Source organism: Natator depressus, chromosome 14 (assembly GCF_965152275.1).
Source record: "Natator depressus isolate rNatDep1 chromosome 14, rNatDep2.hap1, whole genome shotgun sequence".
NCBI lineage: Eukaryota > Metazoa > Chordata > Testudines > Cheloniidae > Natator > Natator depressus.
Genome location: NC_134247.1, coordinates 24,895,307 through 24,912,019, shown reverse-complemented (window position 1 = coordinate 24,912,019; position 16,713 = coordinate 24,895,307). Strand labels below are relative to the sequence as shown.

Below are 16,713 nucleotides of genomic sequence, written 5' to 3'. Positions count from 1 at the left end.
TTTCAAGAGGATCCAAGTTTTTAAATGTCTGAAACTTCTTATTACTGTTATTACTTGTGTACGTGCCTGCTCTTCCAGGTCTAGGGATGAGTGTTTTATTTCTCGCTGTATCCCTGCATAAGGAAGATACACACTGCAGAAAAGTAAAATGTTAATGTTCGGAAAGAGGATTTATATGTACATTTCTCTGTATTGCTAACGACCACCATGCTGAATCCAATTATACTTCATATGCTTTCAATTTCCCTTAGGTTTAAGAAGATTATTCCAGTTCCCGAACAGAGTATGGTTCAGATGTTGTGTTACCTCCTTGAGTGTCTCCTAACTATGGAGAACACTCCTCCAGACTGCCCCAAGGAACTCTACGAGCTTTACTTTGTGTTTGCTGCTGTCTGGGCCTTTGGTGGAGCAATGTTCCAGGACCAGGTAAAATGAGAGCTATAAGAGTAGGGCTCATTAATGTAGTGTCCCATTTAAACAGTAGCCTCTTTTATTATTCTGATTATTATTATACTTATTCAGTGTGATTCTCTAGTATGGTGTTGCGTTCCTGGGGCTAGAATACAATTGTCAATGGGATAGAAACCTCTGGAGCAATGAGCGGTGCTGTTTCTCTACCTTGTTTACAGAGAAAGCATGGTAGTTTGTGAAGGGCATCATTACACAAGAGACAGTATAAGAACGGAAGGGTCAAGGATTAAAACAACAGAGATGAGAGAGACATTAACTTATGTACAAACATTTCATTCTGCAACAGTAAGTTGATTGATTGGAGCAGTAACACCGTACAGAATGTAGTAGTAATGAATACCTGGGCAACTAATTAAGTGGCCTGATTTCCAGAGGTGTGAGCAGCTGCAGCCCCCACTGAAGTGATTGAAATCAATTCCCTCCATAAGCAGATCCCATCCACTGCTCCTTAGTTCTGGCCAGCTCCATCACCCTCTGCAGGCTGCCTCTGGTGCACAGAGGCAGGGGCTTCCGAGTGTAGGAAGGGCAGAGTAGGGAAGCTTCTCTCCTCTCCCTCTTGGGCATCTTAGGAGGTCTGAAGGCGAGGAGCTCTTCTACTGCCCAGCTTGGGAAGTGCATAGTGGAGGAGCTCCTGTGCATGACAGCTGGAGCTCTTAGCTCAGCTCCTGAGTTCCACATTGCCATTTTCTGTGCATGGCCAATCAGCCATGTTTGAATGGGCAGCGAGGCCTTTGTCAAGCACCTGAAAGAATGTATAACAAGCACCCCTGCAAAATGTACCACACATACAGCTGTTAGGGTTTGGTACTGCCACCCATCACCAGAGTCTCTGGGTGCCTTCCACTTAAAAGTGAAAGCAATAGCGATGTCCCTAGTGGCCTTCATGGAGCCCCTGGCACTTCTCACTTCTTGGGGGTAAAAACTCTGCTTGGGGTAGGGTGAGTTTTTTGAGGAGGGTGCTGTTTGGGTAGAAGGGCGGTGAGTGTTGGGGTAGATTGGGTTGGGGGGGTCAGTGGTTGGGCTTGGAGGTAGAAGTGGAGTCAGTGTTGGGGTTTAGTGGGTGGAAGGGGGGGTCAGTGTTGTCGTTTGGGGGGTGGAAGGAGAGGTTCAGTACTGGGCTTTGGAGGTCAAAGGGGGTGACTGTGTGTGTATGTGTTGTTTTATGGTGGAAAAGCCTTTTTTTCAAAGAGCAGGGTTTTGCAGCATTTCATAAAGCTGGTCGGACTCTGGATTGGCCTTATCTCCTTGGGGAGTTGCCCAATCCTTTCAACCCACAGCGCTTTGCCTCCCGCTCTCCTGGGATTCATCCTGTGATCTGTGTTGCCACAGAGCAGCGCAGCTGTCACAGGGATTCTTAGATCAAAATGTGGTCTCTGGTGTAGCTGGGGCTTGATCCAGTCATCCATTAAAACAAGCTCCGTTTTCCTTGGCACGCTCTCAAGCTTTTCTCCCTGTGCCAAGTTTCTGCTTTCCACCCCACCTATGTTAGCTGTTGAGCTTTTCCAGGAAGGTCCCAGGAGGGCTCTGATGAAGGGGGAAGTCTATGGTTCTGTCGTACTCCTCATGCACAGGAAGAGCCAAATCCATTTTTTCTTACCAGAAATATTCACCCTTGGGAGGAGACTGGTTGTGGGTCATTTCAGAGAAAAAGGGAAACAGTTTGCAACGTTATGAGTGACTAAAAGCTGGGGTTTAGGGTGTCCTGATGACAATAGCAATGTCTGACACCGCCAGGGTAATTAGTTCACCTCTCAATCCCAGGCTTGGATCCAGTTCATGTTAGCCTCAGTAGTGACCCGTGGCTGTTCCCTCCGGTGGCTAACCAGCGCCCTTGGTGAGATCAGCTGGTGCTCTGTCTCCTTTCTATTGAACAGTGTCCACTTCCAGCTGGACACTGATTGGCCCTTTTTCTGGCAATCTCAGCAGAGAAGTCATGCATCTCACCCAGAGAAGTGGCCCCCTGGGGCAGGGAGAGGACAGCTGTGCTGTGTCTCGATGCGGTGCCTGGTCTAGGGATCAATGGAAAGTGTTAGAGCTGCTACTGTGCCTTGGTTCATCTGCATGAAATTTGCTTCTGACTAGATGAACCTACAGCCAAGGAAATACTCTGCTGACATTTGTTCCATAGCCGGATCCCTTTGGCTCAGAAAGCTTCATCCCAGCCAAGGTGCTCAGGTGCAGGCTCCTTTCCTGTGTCCCTTGTTGCCAAAAGGCCCAGTCCTAGCACATCAGGGTCTAAAGAAACATTACCCCAAACTTCCTAAGTGGTTAGTAGTGTTCGTGCTCCTTGGAATCGTGTGGTCTCCAAGTCTCCCCACGTTTAGTTCCCACCACTGCAGCTTGTTCAATGGGTACCTCTACTAGTGAAGCAATGATGCGTCCCAGCTCCCCTAAGCACTACTCAGGGTATGCCTCGGCTGCCACTGGGAGGTGTGACTGCAGCACGTGTAGACATATCCGAGCTAGCTTTGAGCTAGTAAAGCTGTAAAGCTTGGGAAGCTGCAGGGGCTAGCCCTGCCCAGGGCCTACCCGGGACCTAGGCCTACCTTGGCCTAGCTAGTTCCCAGCTAGCTGGAATGTCTACACGTGCTGCAATCACACCTCCCAGTGGTGGTGTGGACACACCTTCAGTGTGTGCGGCACATGTGGTTGGGAGGGTGTGCTTTAGCAGATTGCACCAGGTGCAGTAGAAGCCCTCTGCAGCCACAGAATCTCTCCCTGAGATTTTGCTTTTGATGCTGGCCGTGCTTCTTCCTTTGCTTCTCTGTAAATGTCAGAATAGGGAAGCCAAGGGTACAGAAGGCTGAACAAGAGCCAGGTGAAAAATGATCCAATATAAAATCTGTCTATTGCTCTCCATTGACGGTGCCCTTCACTCTGACCTTTTGCTGCAGAAATGTCAGGATAAACAATCTTAGAGCCTTTCCACTCTGATGTGCTCACTGGAAGGGAGTGGGCTCCCTGTAGGAAAACAGTTGATAGATTTTCCATTTCAAGGTAAAGGCTCTGAAATTAGTAAAATTCCATGTGGGATTTTATTAAGGAAGCAGCTCAAATTTAACATCGCTCTGGCAGTGTGGGCTGCGACCAAATTGCTCTGGTTAAATGGCATAGTAGGGAGGGTGGATGACACATTACAGTGCAGCTGGAAGCAGCTCTCCTGTGCAGTGGTGAGGGCACCCTAGTGAGAAAGCTTTTAGCAGTGATTCACTTCCACCCCCGTTGAAGGCTACTACAGCCACTGCTGAGGAATTATAGCAACAAGGAAATGAGGAATTAGTGATTTTGCCTCTGTGAGCAGCACCAGACTGCAGAATCCTGGATAATAATGGTGTGTTTTAAGAATACTCTGGTCTGCTGTTAAGGGGGTGGCTGCTTCAAGATAGCAAAGCCCCATGGAGCCTTTCACAGAGGGCACCAGTTGAAATACAGCAGTTGGTGACAATCCTGGCTTTCTTCTGGAGCTTTAGTGGCATACATGAAGTGAGTTGGCAGTCCCAGCTGACTTGCTGTATTGGACAAGAGGGCACAGCGAATGGATGTGGGGAAAAATAAGCCTTATGAGAAATTCACTGAGAATCTGGGCAAGCTGTAATGTGGCATTCACTACTTACATGGTCTTTCATCATCATAGTCTCTGAATGCAGCCCAAGCATTAATGAACTTCTCACTACACCCTTGTGAGGAAGAGAAGGGCTAATATCTCCATTGTACAGATGGGGAACAGACTCAGAGAGATTAAGCGTCTTGCCCAAGGTCACCTGTGAATCTGTGGAAGAGCAGGCAACTAAACTTAGATCTCCTGAGTGCACAGTCCAATCGCCCTCTTCCCTTCCCCCAGATTTCACAGTCACTGTGAGGACTAGTGGATGGTGTGGGATATGAGTGGGAAAGAAACGTAGGGAAGATAGCAGAGACCAAATTCGATATGTGCTTCCGATGTTGTATAGCAGCAAATAAATGTTAATGCAAAGGTATCAGAACTTAAAGGTGATGGTCCATTTCTAGAAGTCTGTTGCAATTGCACTTGGAATACTTCATTCAGTCTGGGCTTCTCAATACAGGAGAGCTGTGACAGGGAAAGAATCCAGAAATTAAAAGTAAATGGGCTGTTGTGATTTTTGAGGAAGAACTTTAATCTGCATGCCTTGGCTCACCATGGCTGGAGGTGGGGACATGAAAGCCATCCACAACTACTATTGGAGGCATGTACACACTCCAGATCAATTCATTGGCCTGGTTAATCTGAGACATGTAATTAATTCTGCCAGATGGATCTCTCTATCTAATCTAAGGCATATCTAAAATGGCCATCATGAGAAAGGATTTATTTAGGATTATAAATAGGAGTAATGAGATTAAATTAAGATTAGTTTTAACATCAGGAAAAAGCTCCTGACAGTAAGTACTATTAGGCTGTGGAATAGTGTCCTGAGTGAATGGTCAGGGCAGAGCCCAGGGGAATGTACTGCAGGGGATGGTTCCAAATTGGTTGGGGACATGGTGTAGATAACCTTTTAAATCACTAGAGATTTTCTTCAGGTTAGCATCTTTGCTTTCCATTTTGTCTTGCAGCTTGTAGACTACCGAGTAGAATTCAGTAAGTGGTGGGTGACTGAGTTCAAGACCATCAAGTTTCCTTCTCAGGGAACTGTCTTCGACTTTTACATTGATCCAGAAACAAAAAAGTTTGAACCTTGGTCCAAACTCATCCCCAAGTTTGAATTTGATCCTGAAATGCCATTACAGGTACGTGAATCTTTGTTTCATTGCCACAAAAGAATACATAGATGTGTGCGGTGTGTGCTTTGTCTCTGTAGAATAAGATTCATTAGTACTGGCATGAGAAAATGAAGGTTTGTTAGTAATGGTGACATTCCACCTAAGACACAAACATTCACTCTAAAGTGATTAAGTGACCTGGGTTTGATTATGAAGACAAGGTTCATTAAGAAAGTAGTACTCTTGTTACAGTGCATTGGAATATGATTGATGAATGGGGCAATGACAAACATCCATGGACTGAATCAAAGCTGTGTGCAAAACATAGTGCCATCTCAATTACCAGTCAGATATCCACTCTCAAGCTGCACGCATCTCCGCAGTGCCAGTCCATTGTCCTGATAACTCCTGTCTGAAATGTAAAGCAGGGCACCGGTTAAACCAGAAGGGGTAGCGTGGAGAAGAGAGAAATCACACTTGCTCTCTGCAAGCAAACCAAGGCCTTATTTTAATGACTGATTCGGTTCTTTAATATGCAAGGCACATTCACAGGTGGGACGCAGTGGTCTGATTCCATCTAGTGAATGGCAGCAGAGCAGAATGCACACATGTCTGATTTCAACCAGCAAAGGGTAGCAAATTCACCACCAGTTTTTCAGCACTGTAGGGGATAATTAGAGCTGGTCAGAAAATGGAGATTTTTCCATGGAAAAATTCAATTTTTTGTAAAAAATCAGGTAATTAAAAAGAAAACATTTAAGTTCTGAAAACCCAAATATTTTGATTCTGAAATGCTGCCCTGGTGCTTCATGTTCACACTTTCCATCATAGGCTGGGCTCTCTGGTTGGCCTATATCTACCATGATACACCTGTCTTTTTGTGGTGAAGGGAGATGGTGCATCATGGGAGTTGTGCTCATAGTGCATCATGGGACATGCGGTCTGGCTGGGGAGGCTGGCCCATAAAGGAGAATGAAGACAACTTGACTGCAACACGCAAGAAGCACCGTGCTAGCACTGAAATATTTTGGTTGTTGGCTGACAGCTGAAAAAAAATCAGTTTTGGAGTGTTTGTATTTTTTGACAAAAAAACATTGTTTTTTGTGAGTAACCGACACTTCTAGTGAAAAATTTTGTTTGGTCAAAACCCCAATTTTCCATCAAAAAAACAGTTGTTGTGGAAAAATTTTGACCAGCGCTAGGGAGATACGTTTTACTGAGGATACGCAGATGCTACCAGACAACTAGTTAGTTACTGAAGACTTTAGCTGGTGTAGATAATCTAATTTACTGTCAGGCAGAGGTCTATCCAGCTCTTCTCTGGTGCTTGCTGTGGACACTCTGCCTCCTTGCATATCTCCAGCTGGATCAGTATTCCCCCACCCCACGTGAGCATAGCTGAAAGGGGGTGCACTGAGGCTCATAGCACGTTCCCATCATTCTCCCCTTAGGCTTGTCTGGTGCCCACCAGTGAAACCATCCGAGTGCGATACTTCATTGATAGGCTCCTGGAGCGAAGGAGGCCAGTCATGCTAGTGGGAAATGCTGGCACTGGGAAATCTGTGCTCGTAGGAGACAAACTCTCCTCGCTAGATGCCGATGAGTACATGGTGAAGAATGTGCCTTTCAACTACTACACCAGCTCCGCCATGCTGCAAGGTAAAGTGGCAGAAGGTTAGGAGTCCTTGGGGGTAGGGGATGAGGGATGATTTCTCCCTCTGGTGCGTGTAATGGAATTTGCTGGGGGGTATGGGTGGCTGGAAACCGCAGCGTATGTGCTGTTGGCAAGCTGTATCTGGATTTATTATATAACTGCCTCAGAGGGAACCGTGGACTCTAAATCCTCCAGAAAGATACCTGGTGAAATCCTGTCGGGGGCCAGACCAGCTCCTGGCCTGCTTCTTTAACTAATTGCACTGCTGGGCAACCAGGAAGCCCAGCTGCACTGCCTTGGAACTGACAGAGTAGCCACAGCCCTGCTCATAAAACTGGCACCCGCAGCAGATCAGCAGCTGCTCAACGTGTACCACGACTGCTGCTGTGGTTGCCCTGCTCCTGCTTGCAACCCTTGCTTCCAGTCCCGCTCCCGACTGCTTCCATTCCCTGCCCCAGCCTCGTTTCTGAATCTGCTTCTGCTCCACCTACTGCCCACTTCAGCTCTAGCCTCTGTTCCCCTCCAGCTTCTGACTTCTGGCTTCGATTATTGGTCGGGCTCCAGCCTATGACTCTGGTGAACCCTTCTGCTCTGGCATTTGGCTTCTGTCCCTCTGATACTGACCCCCAGCTTGTTCCTGGACTCTGCCCCCCTGGACCCAGCTCTAACCAATAGGCTGAACTCTCATTTCAGTCACTAGGCCTGGTTGGCTATGGTTTGAGCAGCCCAATACAAAGGGTAGGGGCCCACCTCACTGGCATAGACCCCACTCAGGAGTGGGTGGGGCCATACAGAACTTGGAGGTGTCCATCCTGCAGATGCAGAACACAGATCGTCACCAGGGACCTTGGCTCTGGCTTTCTGGGAACCAAAGGTCTCACTCGCAGACATAAGAACATAAGAACGGCCATATTGGGTCAGACCAAAGGTCCACCTAGCCCAGTATCCCGTCTTCTAAAAGTGGCCAATGCCAGATGCTCCAGAGGGAGTGAACAGAACAGGTAATCATCGAGTGATCCATCCTCTGTCGCTCATTCCCAGCTTCTGGCAAACAGAGAGTAGGGACACCATCCCAGCACATTCTGGCTAATAGCTGTGATGGACCTATCCTCCATGAACTTATCTAGTTCTTTTTTGAATCATGTAATAGTCTTAGCCTTCACAACATCCTCTGGCAATGAGTTCCACAGGTTGACTGCTCAATGTGTGAAAAAATACTTCCTTTTATTTGTTTTAAACCTGCTGCCTATTAGCTTCATTGGGTGATCCCTAGTTCTTGTTTCAGAGTAGCAGCCATGTTAGTCTGTTCTTGTGTTATGAGAAGGAGTAAATAAGACTTCCTTATTTACTTTCTCCACACCAATCAAGATTTTATAGACCTCTCTCATATCCTCTCTTAGTCATCTCTTTTCCAAGATGAAAAGTCCCAGTCTTATGTAATGGTGCTCATAGTCAGTTCTGAGGTTTCCTAAACCAGTGCTGGCTCCCTTTCCTGCTATATCCCCGTTATTCCCCACACTCCAGGCCCAAGTAGGGCTTATAATTAGTCTGTTCACTGGAGAAGCCTTGGCTTGGGCCTCCCACTGCTTGGAACAGTCCAGCCCCTCCTGGGCCAGCTGGCACAGTTCGTTCAGGCCATGCCAGTTATCTTCGGTGATCCACACCGTACCTGAACTGCTGAAGCCATGCTACAAACGCTACAGCAAGGAGATGGATCAGCGGCTGAATTCTGTGACCTCTCCTTGGACACTGAGTGGCATGAGGCTGTGCAGAAGCATCAGTTTCGACTTGGACTGCGTTACGAAATACATGAAGAACTGGCACAGCTCCATAAATGTGGCCCAGCCCCTCAACCACACACAGCAATCCAGGACCCAGAACCCATGCAGAATGGTCAGGCCTGCCCAAGCCTGTCTGAGGCTGAGAAACACTGATGTCAAACCTCAGGACTGTGTCTGACTGGGGTTGGAAAATGCCAATCCCCAGCCCCGATAAGAGGGTCCAGGCTGGTCCCTTTCCTCCTATAGAGACTCTTGACCTCCATGCACCTCTGTCGAGACAGCAGCAACTGCAAACCCACTCTTGTTGCAGCTCCTACTCCCAATAAGCCCAGCAGTGCCCCTGGAGGTTCTGGTTGACTCAGGCAATTTTATGGACCAGGATGTGGCTAAGGCCTATGGGATCCCTACCGTGTGTAAGAATTCCCTGGATCTGGGGGAAACCATTGATTGGTTGCTTCTGGCCTCAGGTCTGGTCACCCATCAGATGACCCCCCTTAGGGGTTGTTACCCTCCACCGACACTGGGAGACCCTTCAGTTTGGGTTGATTTGGGTACCCCACTCTCCGGTCATCATGGGAATGTCCTGGCTTGCTGCCCATGACCCCTGTATCAGGGGGACAGTACCCTTTTTTGCTCCCAATACTGCCAACAATTCTGCCTTCCCAAGGCCAAGAGAGGAAGTGTGTCCTCTGGAGCTCATGTCCTCATCCGGGGAACCCCTCCTGCAAGGGAATGGGCTGACGGGAGCTTGGCACACTCCCAACCATTCCACTGGCTGCTGCCGAAATACCTCGCAAGTACCATCACCATGCAGACATAATCAACAAGGGAACCGTGGACACCGTGCCCCTGCCCCATAAATACGACTGCCTAATTCACCTTCCGGCTGGCACTCAAGTCCCCTTTAGCCACATCTATGCTCCATGGGGGAAAATCTGCAAAAGGGGTTTATCTGGCCATCCACCTCTACAACAGCAGCCACAATCTTCTTTGTTAAAAAGTAGGATGGTTCCCTGAGGCCCTGCGTTGTGTACTGGGCCCACAACAAGGTGATGGTTCAGAAAAGTTACCTATTTCCCCTCATTCTTGAACTCCTAAACCAATTACGCTCTGCCCAGTTTTTTACGAATGTAGATATTTCTGTATTCTTTAACCTGATGTGGGTGAGAAAAAGAGAGGAAAAACGTCTTCCGCAACCAGTACGGATGCTTTGAATACCTGGGCATGCTGTTCGGTCTGTGTAATTCTCCCATGACCTTCCAGCATTTTATCAATGACATTTTTCAGGACATGCTAGATCAGTTCATTATTATCCGTCTCAATGACACCCTTATTTTTATAAATGGCCGAACACAGCACCACCAACATGTACAGAGAGTCTTAGAGAGGCTTCACCAACACTGCCTGTAGGACAGTTTGACTGTGGCACAGTAGAGTTTTTTGGCTATATCATCTCCCCAGAATAGGGTTGCCAACTTTGTAAAATTTAAAACCTGGACACTCCAGCAGGAGTGCCTGAACCTCTCCTGATCTGCCCCCTGGGTCCCACCCCTGTTTGCTCCTCTTTCTCCCTCCTCCCATTGCTCGCTGCTCTTCCCCTCTCTCCCCCACCTCTGCCCAGGTCAGGAGGGACTTGCCTGCAGAGCCGTGGCTGGGGGCTACAGCTGCCCGATGCAGGCAGGAGGTGGCCTGGCTAAGTAGGGGCTGGCGTGGGTGATGACTCGGCACCTCCCTGCCAGCAGTAACCGGACTTTGGGTGTCCAGGCAGTAGGTCTGACCGGACATGGTCAGGTCCCTTTTACAACCGGACTTTCTGGTTGAAAACTGGGTACCTGGCCACCCTACCTCGGAAGGACTGGCCATGTGTACTGTGGTGCACTTAGGGGCCAAAAGGCCTAGTGGGCAGACCATGGCTCAACATCCCCCAAATTCCTGGGGCCAAGCTTGTCAAGCAATCTGGGGACCTGGAAGTCAAGTTACAGTCTCTTCCTCCTCTGTGTTTCCCGGATCAGACAAGGGGAAGAGGGAAGGGGAGGGGTGCACAGGGCCCAAGGGGGAAGGGTGTCAGTGTCCCAGACCAGCCTCCACTTCCTACCTCCCCTGTGCTCTCCTCAGTTTGGGGCATGGTCACAACACTCTGTTTCCCTCCCTGTGGAGGGTTGCTCAAGCAGTCTCAGCAATTCAGTTATGCAGTGGGGGTTTCCCAGCTCCCTTCTCAGTGTTCAGTGATTCGTCTTTGTCAGGGAGAAGGGGAAAGCAAAAGGGATCAGGCCCCTGGCTGCCTGGTCAGGTCTTACCCACAGTCCAGGCCCTTGCCCTGTGGATTTCTATGTTCCAGAAGGTACTAACTGGCTTTCTTCCTGCAGACAGCCTTTCCTTCAGCCTTCATCTGCTTGATTTCCAGAGTCCCTTTTTAAGTATGTCCTCCATCTGGAGCATGCTATGCAGCTTCTGAGGGGCGGAGCCTTCTTGCCTAGTGCAGCTCTATCTTTCCTTTAGTCTTAGTGAGGAGTCCGTAAAGCCGATCACACCATCGACCACATAAATTGACAGCCATCACCGACTGGTGGTGCCCAGGGAAGTCTGTGGGTGCAACGCTTTTAAAGCTTTGCCAGTTTCTGTAGACCCTTGATCAAATGTTTCTAAGGGGTGGTCACCCCAATCACAGCCCTCCTGCAGAAGGGAGCCCATCTTTCTTTGTCTCCAGAGATGGAACTGGCTTTTGAGTGTCTAAAGTAGAAATTCATCTCAGCCCCAACCCAGGTTGCTTCACCCCAACTTGGGCTGGCCATTTATGGTATAAGTGGATGCCTCGAACTTTGTGCTGGGAGTCCAAATGGCAGCCTTGAATGGTTAGTTTCACCCATGTGCCTTCTTCAAGCGGGCTCACACCAGTGAAGCAAAAGTATGATAGTAAAGAGCTTATGGCCATCAAAGCAGCCTTCGAGGAGTGGCAGCATCTACTAGAGGTCTCCAGGTTCCTGATCCAAGTCCTTACCAAGCACAAGAACCTGGAATTCTTGAAGATGGCTCAGCACCTAAATCAGCGACAGGCCCACTGGACCCTGTTCTTTACATGATTTTACTTTGTGGTGACCTACCTCCCTGGGACCAGGAATGGGAAGGTGGATTCGTTTCTCCAGATGGGGGAGTGTTGTGAACATGACCAAGAGGCTCCATCCACAATCCTCAAACCATCAAATTCCACTTCCAGTACCACAGTCTGTGACCTGCTACCCTCCATACATTCTCTGTTGTCCAGTGATCCCTTCACAAGTCAGTTCCACCAAGCCCTACATAGTGCCAATGCCCAGGCTGCCTCAGCCTTCGGCTTTCATGGTGGAATTTTGTATCGAAAGGGGCACATCTGCATATCTGATGGCCCAACCAGGCTGCAAGTCCTACGTATTTCTTTCTTCCCTGAAGATCACAGATGAGTCATAGTCCCCTTGGAGCCACGCAGGGTCCAGCGAGTCTGGAAAACCTGAGCCATGGGATTGGATTTGGGAGAGGAACAGATTTTCAACCTCCAGAGCCTAAAGTTAAACATCAAGGCTCCATTTCAGCATCTGCTTAAATTTATCCCTGTTCAGCAAAACACATATGCACGTGCTTAACTAGAATCATGTGTTTTAATATGTCTAAAGTTAAGATCAGGCTGAAAAGTTTTGCTGAATAGGGACAGGCCTGAATCTAACCATGTGGATTATATTGTTGTTTGTATTACGGTGGTACCTAGGAGGCCCAGTCACGATGAGGACCCAATTGCGCTGGGAGTTGTACATACACATGAGGAGAGGTAGTCCCTACCCTCAGTGCCCTGCCCCAGCCCAATGTGCTTCTATGGTGAAGGTCTGGGTGAGCAGAAACATAGGTGTGTAGACTTGCTGCTCACATCAGGGCCCATGGTCTCAGGGTGAAATCCTCGCTCTGTTGCAGTCAAAGGGAGTTTTGCCATTGACTTCAGTGAGGCCAGGATTTTCACCCTCCCAATTCCCCCAGATCTGACAGCATGTGGGGGTGGGAATGGTTTGAGGGAACACTCACTGGGAGGCTCCCTAGAGGATCAGGAGCAGCATTAATGTCTGACAGAGTTGGGGTATGTATATGCTCTCCCAGCCTGTGTTACCAGCTCAACCATCCAGTGGCTCCTTCAGGGGCCTAGTCTGCTGGGGCTACCAAAGCCCAGGAAAAAGCCCTGCTTCCCGTAATACACAGAGGGGCAGGGCTACCCTGTGTGGTGAGAGAGGCCTGGTTTGTGCCATCTATTCCCATTGGTTTAGAGCAGGGCTGAGTCCAGACTGGGTGAGAGAGGGGTCAGTCATTTATTTATTGGGTGGGGTGGGAACTTGGCAGTGTTGGTGACAACATGTAGGAGAAAAGAAAAGGGGAGCAGCCCTTTGCCTGTAAACCCCCCACCCCCCCGCCCCAATCTGGGCACTGCCTTCTCGACTTCCCTTCTCCATGACAGGCATGCCCATGCTCATTGTTGCTCCTACATCAGCCCATGCAAATGATTATATATCTCAGTTCTATTTGACTTCCCCTGCATATTGCCCTATATCATTTACGAAAGAGGAAAAGAGCTTATGGTAATGTTAGCACACAAATAATTCATAACTCTGCTGCAGCAGAATAAAATGCCATAGCTTGCAAAGCTGCATGAGGCCAGCTAGAAATTTGATCACAGTTTAAATTAAATGACTCCGATAAGCATTTAGCTTATATTTAAAAGGCTTGGATGGTTACTATATAGCCACAAAGCACAGTCAGATTATTAACATCCAGCTGTTTTAACTGCTGTATAAGATCTGTACAGGTGAGCTTGAACTTGCATGCCGTGAGTAGGTCAGATGGAATGAGCTGGACAACAAGGGCCACTTTTAACAGAATGCCTTTTATACGTGCAAGTGCATGTGAATGCAAAGCGGTAGACTTTCACAAATCCATGCAAAAGCCTCATGTATGACATTAGGGAGCTGTTTGCCCAATGCCATATTTGATCCTAGGCTCCAGTGGTCAGCTCTGCTCCAGCACAGCAATGGGATTCTTCTGTGTTCAGGAAATTGCTCTCCCAGTGATCACTAGCCCCTCTCACTGTTCCCCACACTGCTGCCCGTTAGTGCTCTCGCTTACACTATGGATCAAATGCAGAAGGCTAGGCACGCGGCTTACGCGCCCCTGAAATCCCACTGGCCCTGTGCATAGGGTGAATTTCACGCTACGTGAACCACTTGAACAGCACGTCTTTCTAGCAAAACTCAAGTGAAACAAACCTTCCTTGGCGTCTGATCCAAATTGTGAATGATCTTCAAACATTAACACACTTCCTCTCCAAATGCGGTTTTAATTTTTCCTAGAGCGTAATTTGTCAATATAGGTCCTCTGGAAGATTGAAAAACAAACTCAAACACTCTGTCTTGAAGCTTTCCTAGCAGGGTAAAAGAAGCTTCTCTCGCTCATTTATCTCAGTACTGATGGTGCAGTTGTTGAGATTTATACGGACAGATCTGGGCAGCCTTTTCATATTTCCTTGGACTGTGAGCTATGGTTTGAGTTTGGGGCTCTCTTTCTCTAAGCATATGAATAAGTCATCTGCTATATGAATAAGTGTGGGTGAAAGATTTCAGCTGTGGCTGCAGTGTTTGTGTTTGTTAGGCATGATTTATATTGCTCTACATTGTTCTCCACTCCTCATATTTTAGAGTTAATTTGCTCTTTTTTGTGTAGTTTGTCAGTTGCCTGCTGTTTCCAGCTGGCACCTATTTAACTTTGTAAAACTCAAATACAATGCAGATTTTATATATATATAAATATAAATTATACTTGGAGTGTTCTTTGCACATTCCCACTCCTGGGATATGCGCTGACTGGTGCCATTGAATAATGCAGCCTTCTACTAGTAGTGCCTATAAGAGTGCTCATGCATCCCCTCCCACCTCTCCCATCAGCGTTTGAGCATGTTCTGAGGGTAGCACTATAAAAACGTAATATCCCACCTACATATAAAAGCAGCGGTTGCCACTTCAATTCCTTCCAGCCACTGACTACAGGTGGATGTGAGCCTTTATCAGATTCAAGATCCTGGGCAAGTTACGTAAGTGCTGTAGTAAGAAGAGAGTCAGGAGGAGGTGGCAGCCCAGTGGGGAGTGGAGCACCCCATGACATTGCGTTGAACTTCATGTCAAACCTGAGGTTTAAGGGCAGCAAGCCAACCTTGAATTCTGTTCCCCTCATATTTGGAGACTGTTTATGCCATTTTTTTACAGAGTGGCAAAAGATCACCATGGACAGATGAGTTTTGGACACAATAAAAGATGGTTATACCATCCAGTTCAAGACCTTCTTCCCTATTCAGGGACTCCTCTCACAAATTAATGCTAAGAACAGAAATCAACTCCCTACTAAGGGAAGGAGTAGTAGAAGAGGTCCCAATAAATCTAAGAAATTGGGGTTTCTACTCGCACTATTTCCTAATTCCAAAGAAAGATGATGGACTTCTTCCAGTGCTGGATCTGAGTAAGTTAAATAGGTACATCCAGATTTCTCTTCAGAATATTAACTCTAGGATCCATTATCCCCTCCCTCTCCTGTCTAAACTGGTTTTACCGCTCTCAATCTCAAAGAAGCTGCTTTCATATTTCAATAAGACCATCACACAGGAAGTTCCCGTATTTTGCCATAGGCACCATTTCCAATACAGGGTCCTCCACTTTGGCCTTTCTACTGCATTAAACTCTACAAAATGCCTAGCTGTAGTGGCAGCTTTTCTGAGAAGACCATATTTAGATGATTGGCTCCTAAAAGGAACTTCTGAAGGTGAACCAAAGGGTGTCACTCAATTCAGATGCTCTATGTTCCAAAGATTGGGATTTTTGATCACTAAAAAGAAATCTCTAATGAAGCCTTCACAAAATATCCTTTTCATAGGAGTACATCTCGACTCCAGAATGGCAAGAGCTGAACTTCTGGAGGAGAAATTCCTGAAGAGGAAATCTACCATTCAGAATGTGAAGTTCTTCCTCTCTCTGCTGAGTCTTATGGCATCACCCACATATGTCACAACATATATAGGGCTAAGGCTGAGACCCCCTCAACACTGGCAAGAAACCTGGATCTGCAGTACATGACACAAACTTAATACCATTCCCAAGAAAATCCAGAAAACAATCTTATGGTGAATGGACCAGGAACATGTATGGAAGGGAGTGTAGTTCAACCGTTCCTTTGCTTCCATGATCATTAGAACAGATGCCTCAAAAATGGGCTGGGGTACACACCTCAACAACCTTTTAACAAGAGGTCTCTCAAATCAGCAAGAGTGTCACCTTTATATCAGTCTTCTGGAGCTAAGAGCAATTCATTTGGCACTCAGATCATTCCTCCCTCAGGTGCAAGGATCTGTGGTTCAAGCAGCCAGAGACAATCTGAGAGCAATGCACTATGTAAACAAACATGGAGGAGCCCATTCCTCAGAGTTTTGCAAGGAGGCAGTGAAGCTTTGGGGATTGGTGTATAATTCACGAGATTTATCCAGTAGCTCTGCATGTGGCAGAATCTCTGAATCAGTTAGTGGCCCAACTAATCGGAGACTCTTCCCAAATGTATGAAGGGTCCTTGAAAGACTCTGTGATACAAGACAATTTGGGGCAATTTTGCTCTTTGGGATACTCAGCATAGGTAGTATATATGAATTTTTATATCATATAGAAATTTGCCCCAAGATAAAACCCCAAGTGTCATTGTTTTTGTTCAGGAGCAGAAGCTCTTTAATGTTGATGCTTGTGAAGAAGGTTAGACAGGACTCAGCCAGGATGATACTTATCACCCCAGCCTGGCCGAGACAGCAGTGGTACACAGACTTGCTGCTTCTTTCCAATGGGAACTACAGATGCTTACCTGTGTCGCCGGACCTTCTGTCACAGCAGCAAGGGAAAGCACACCATCCAGATCCACTTTTACTGCACCTGACAGCATAGGCAATAGGTCTCTGACAGAATTAGAGAAATCTTTCTTGGTGGCTGTACAGTGTTTTACTTAATACTAGAAGACAATCAACTAGGAAATGTTGCGATTTTGAATGGA

The 16,713-nt window shown here is 47.4% G+C and overlaps 1 protein-coding gene across 1 annotated transcript in view; it reads left to right on the top strand.

The window, feature by feature from the left end:
* Positions 1-16,713, top strand: part of DNAH9 (dynein axonemal heavy chain 9) — a 397,352-nt gene that overhangs the window by 119,902 nt on the left and 260,737 nt on the right. The window contains exons 36-38 of the mRNA XM_074971509.1: positions 252-426; positions 5,047-5,220; positions 6,645-6,852. Coding sequence (XP_074827610.1) covers positions 252-426; positions 5,047-5,220; positions 6,645-6,852 — 557 coding nt within the window. The remainder of the gene's footprint in view (positions 1-251; positions 427-5,046; positions 5,221-6,644; positions 6,853-16,713) is intronic.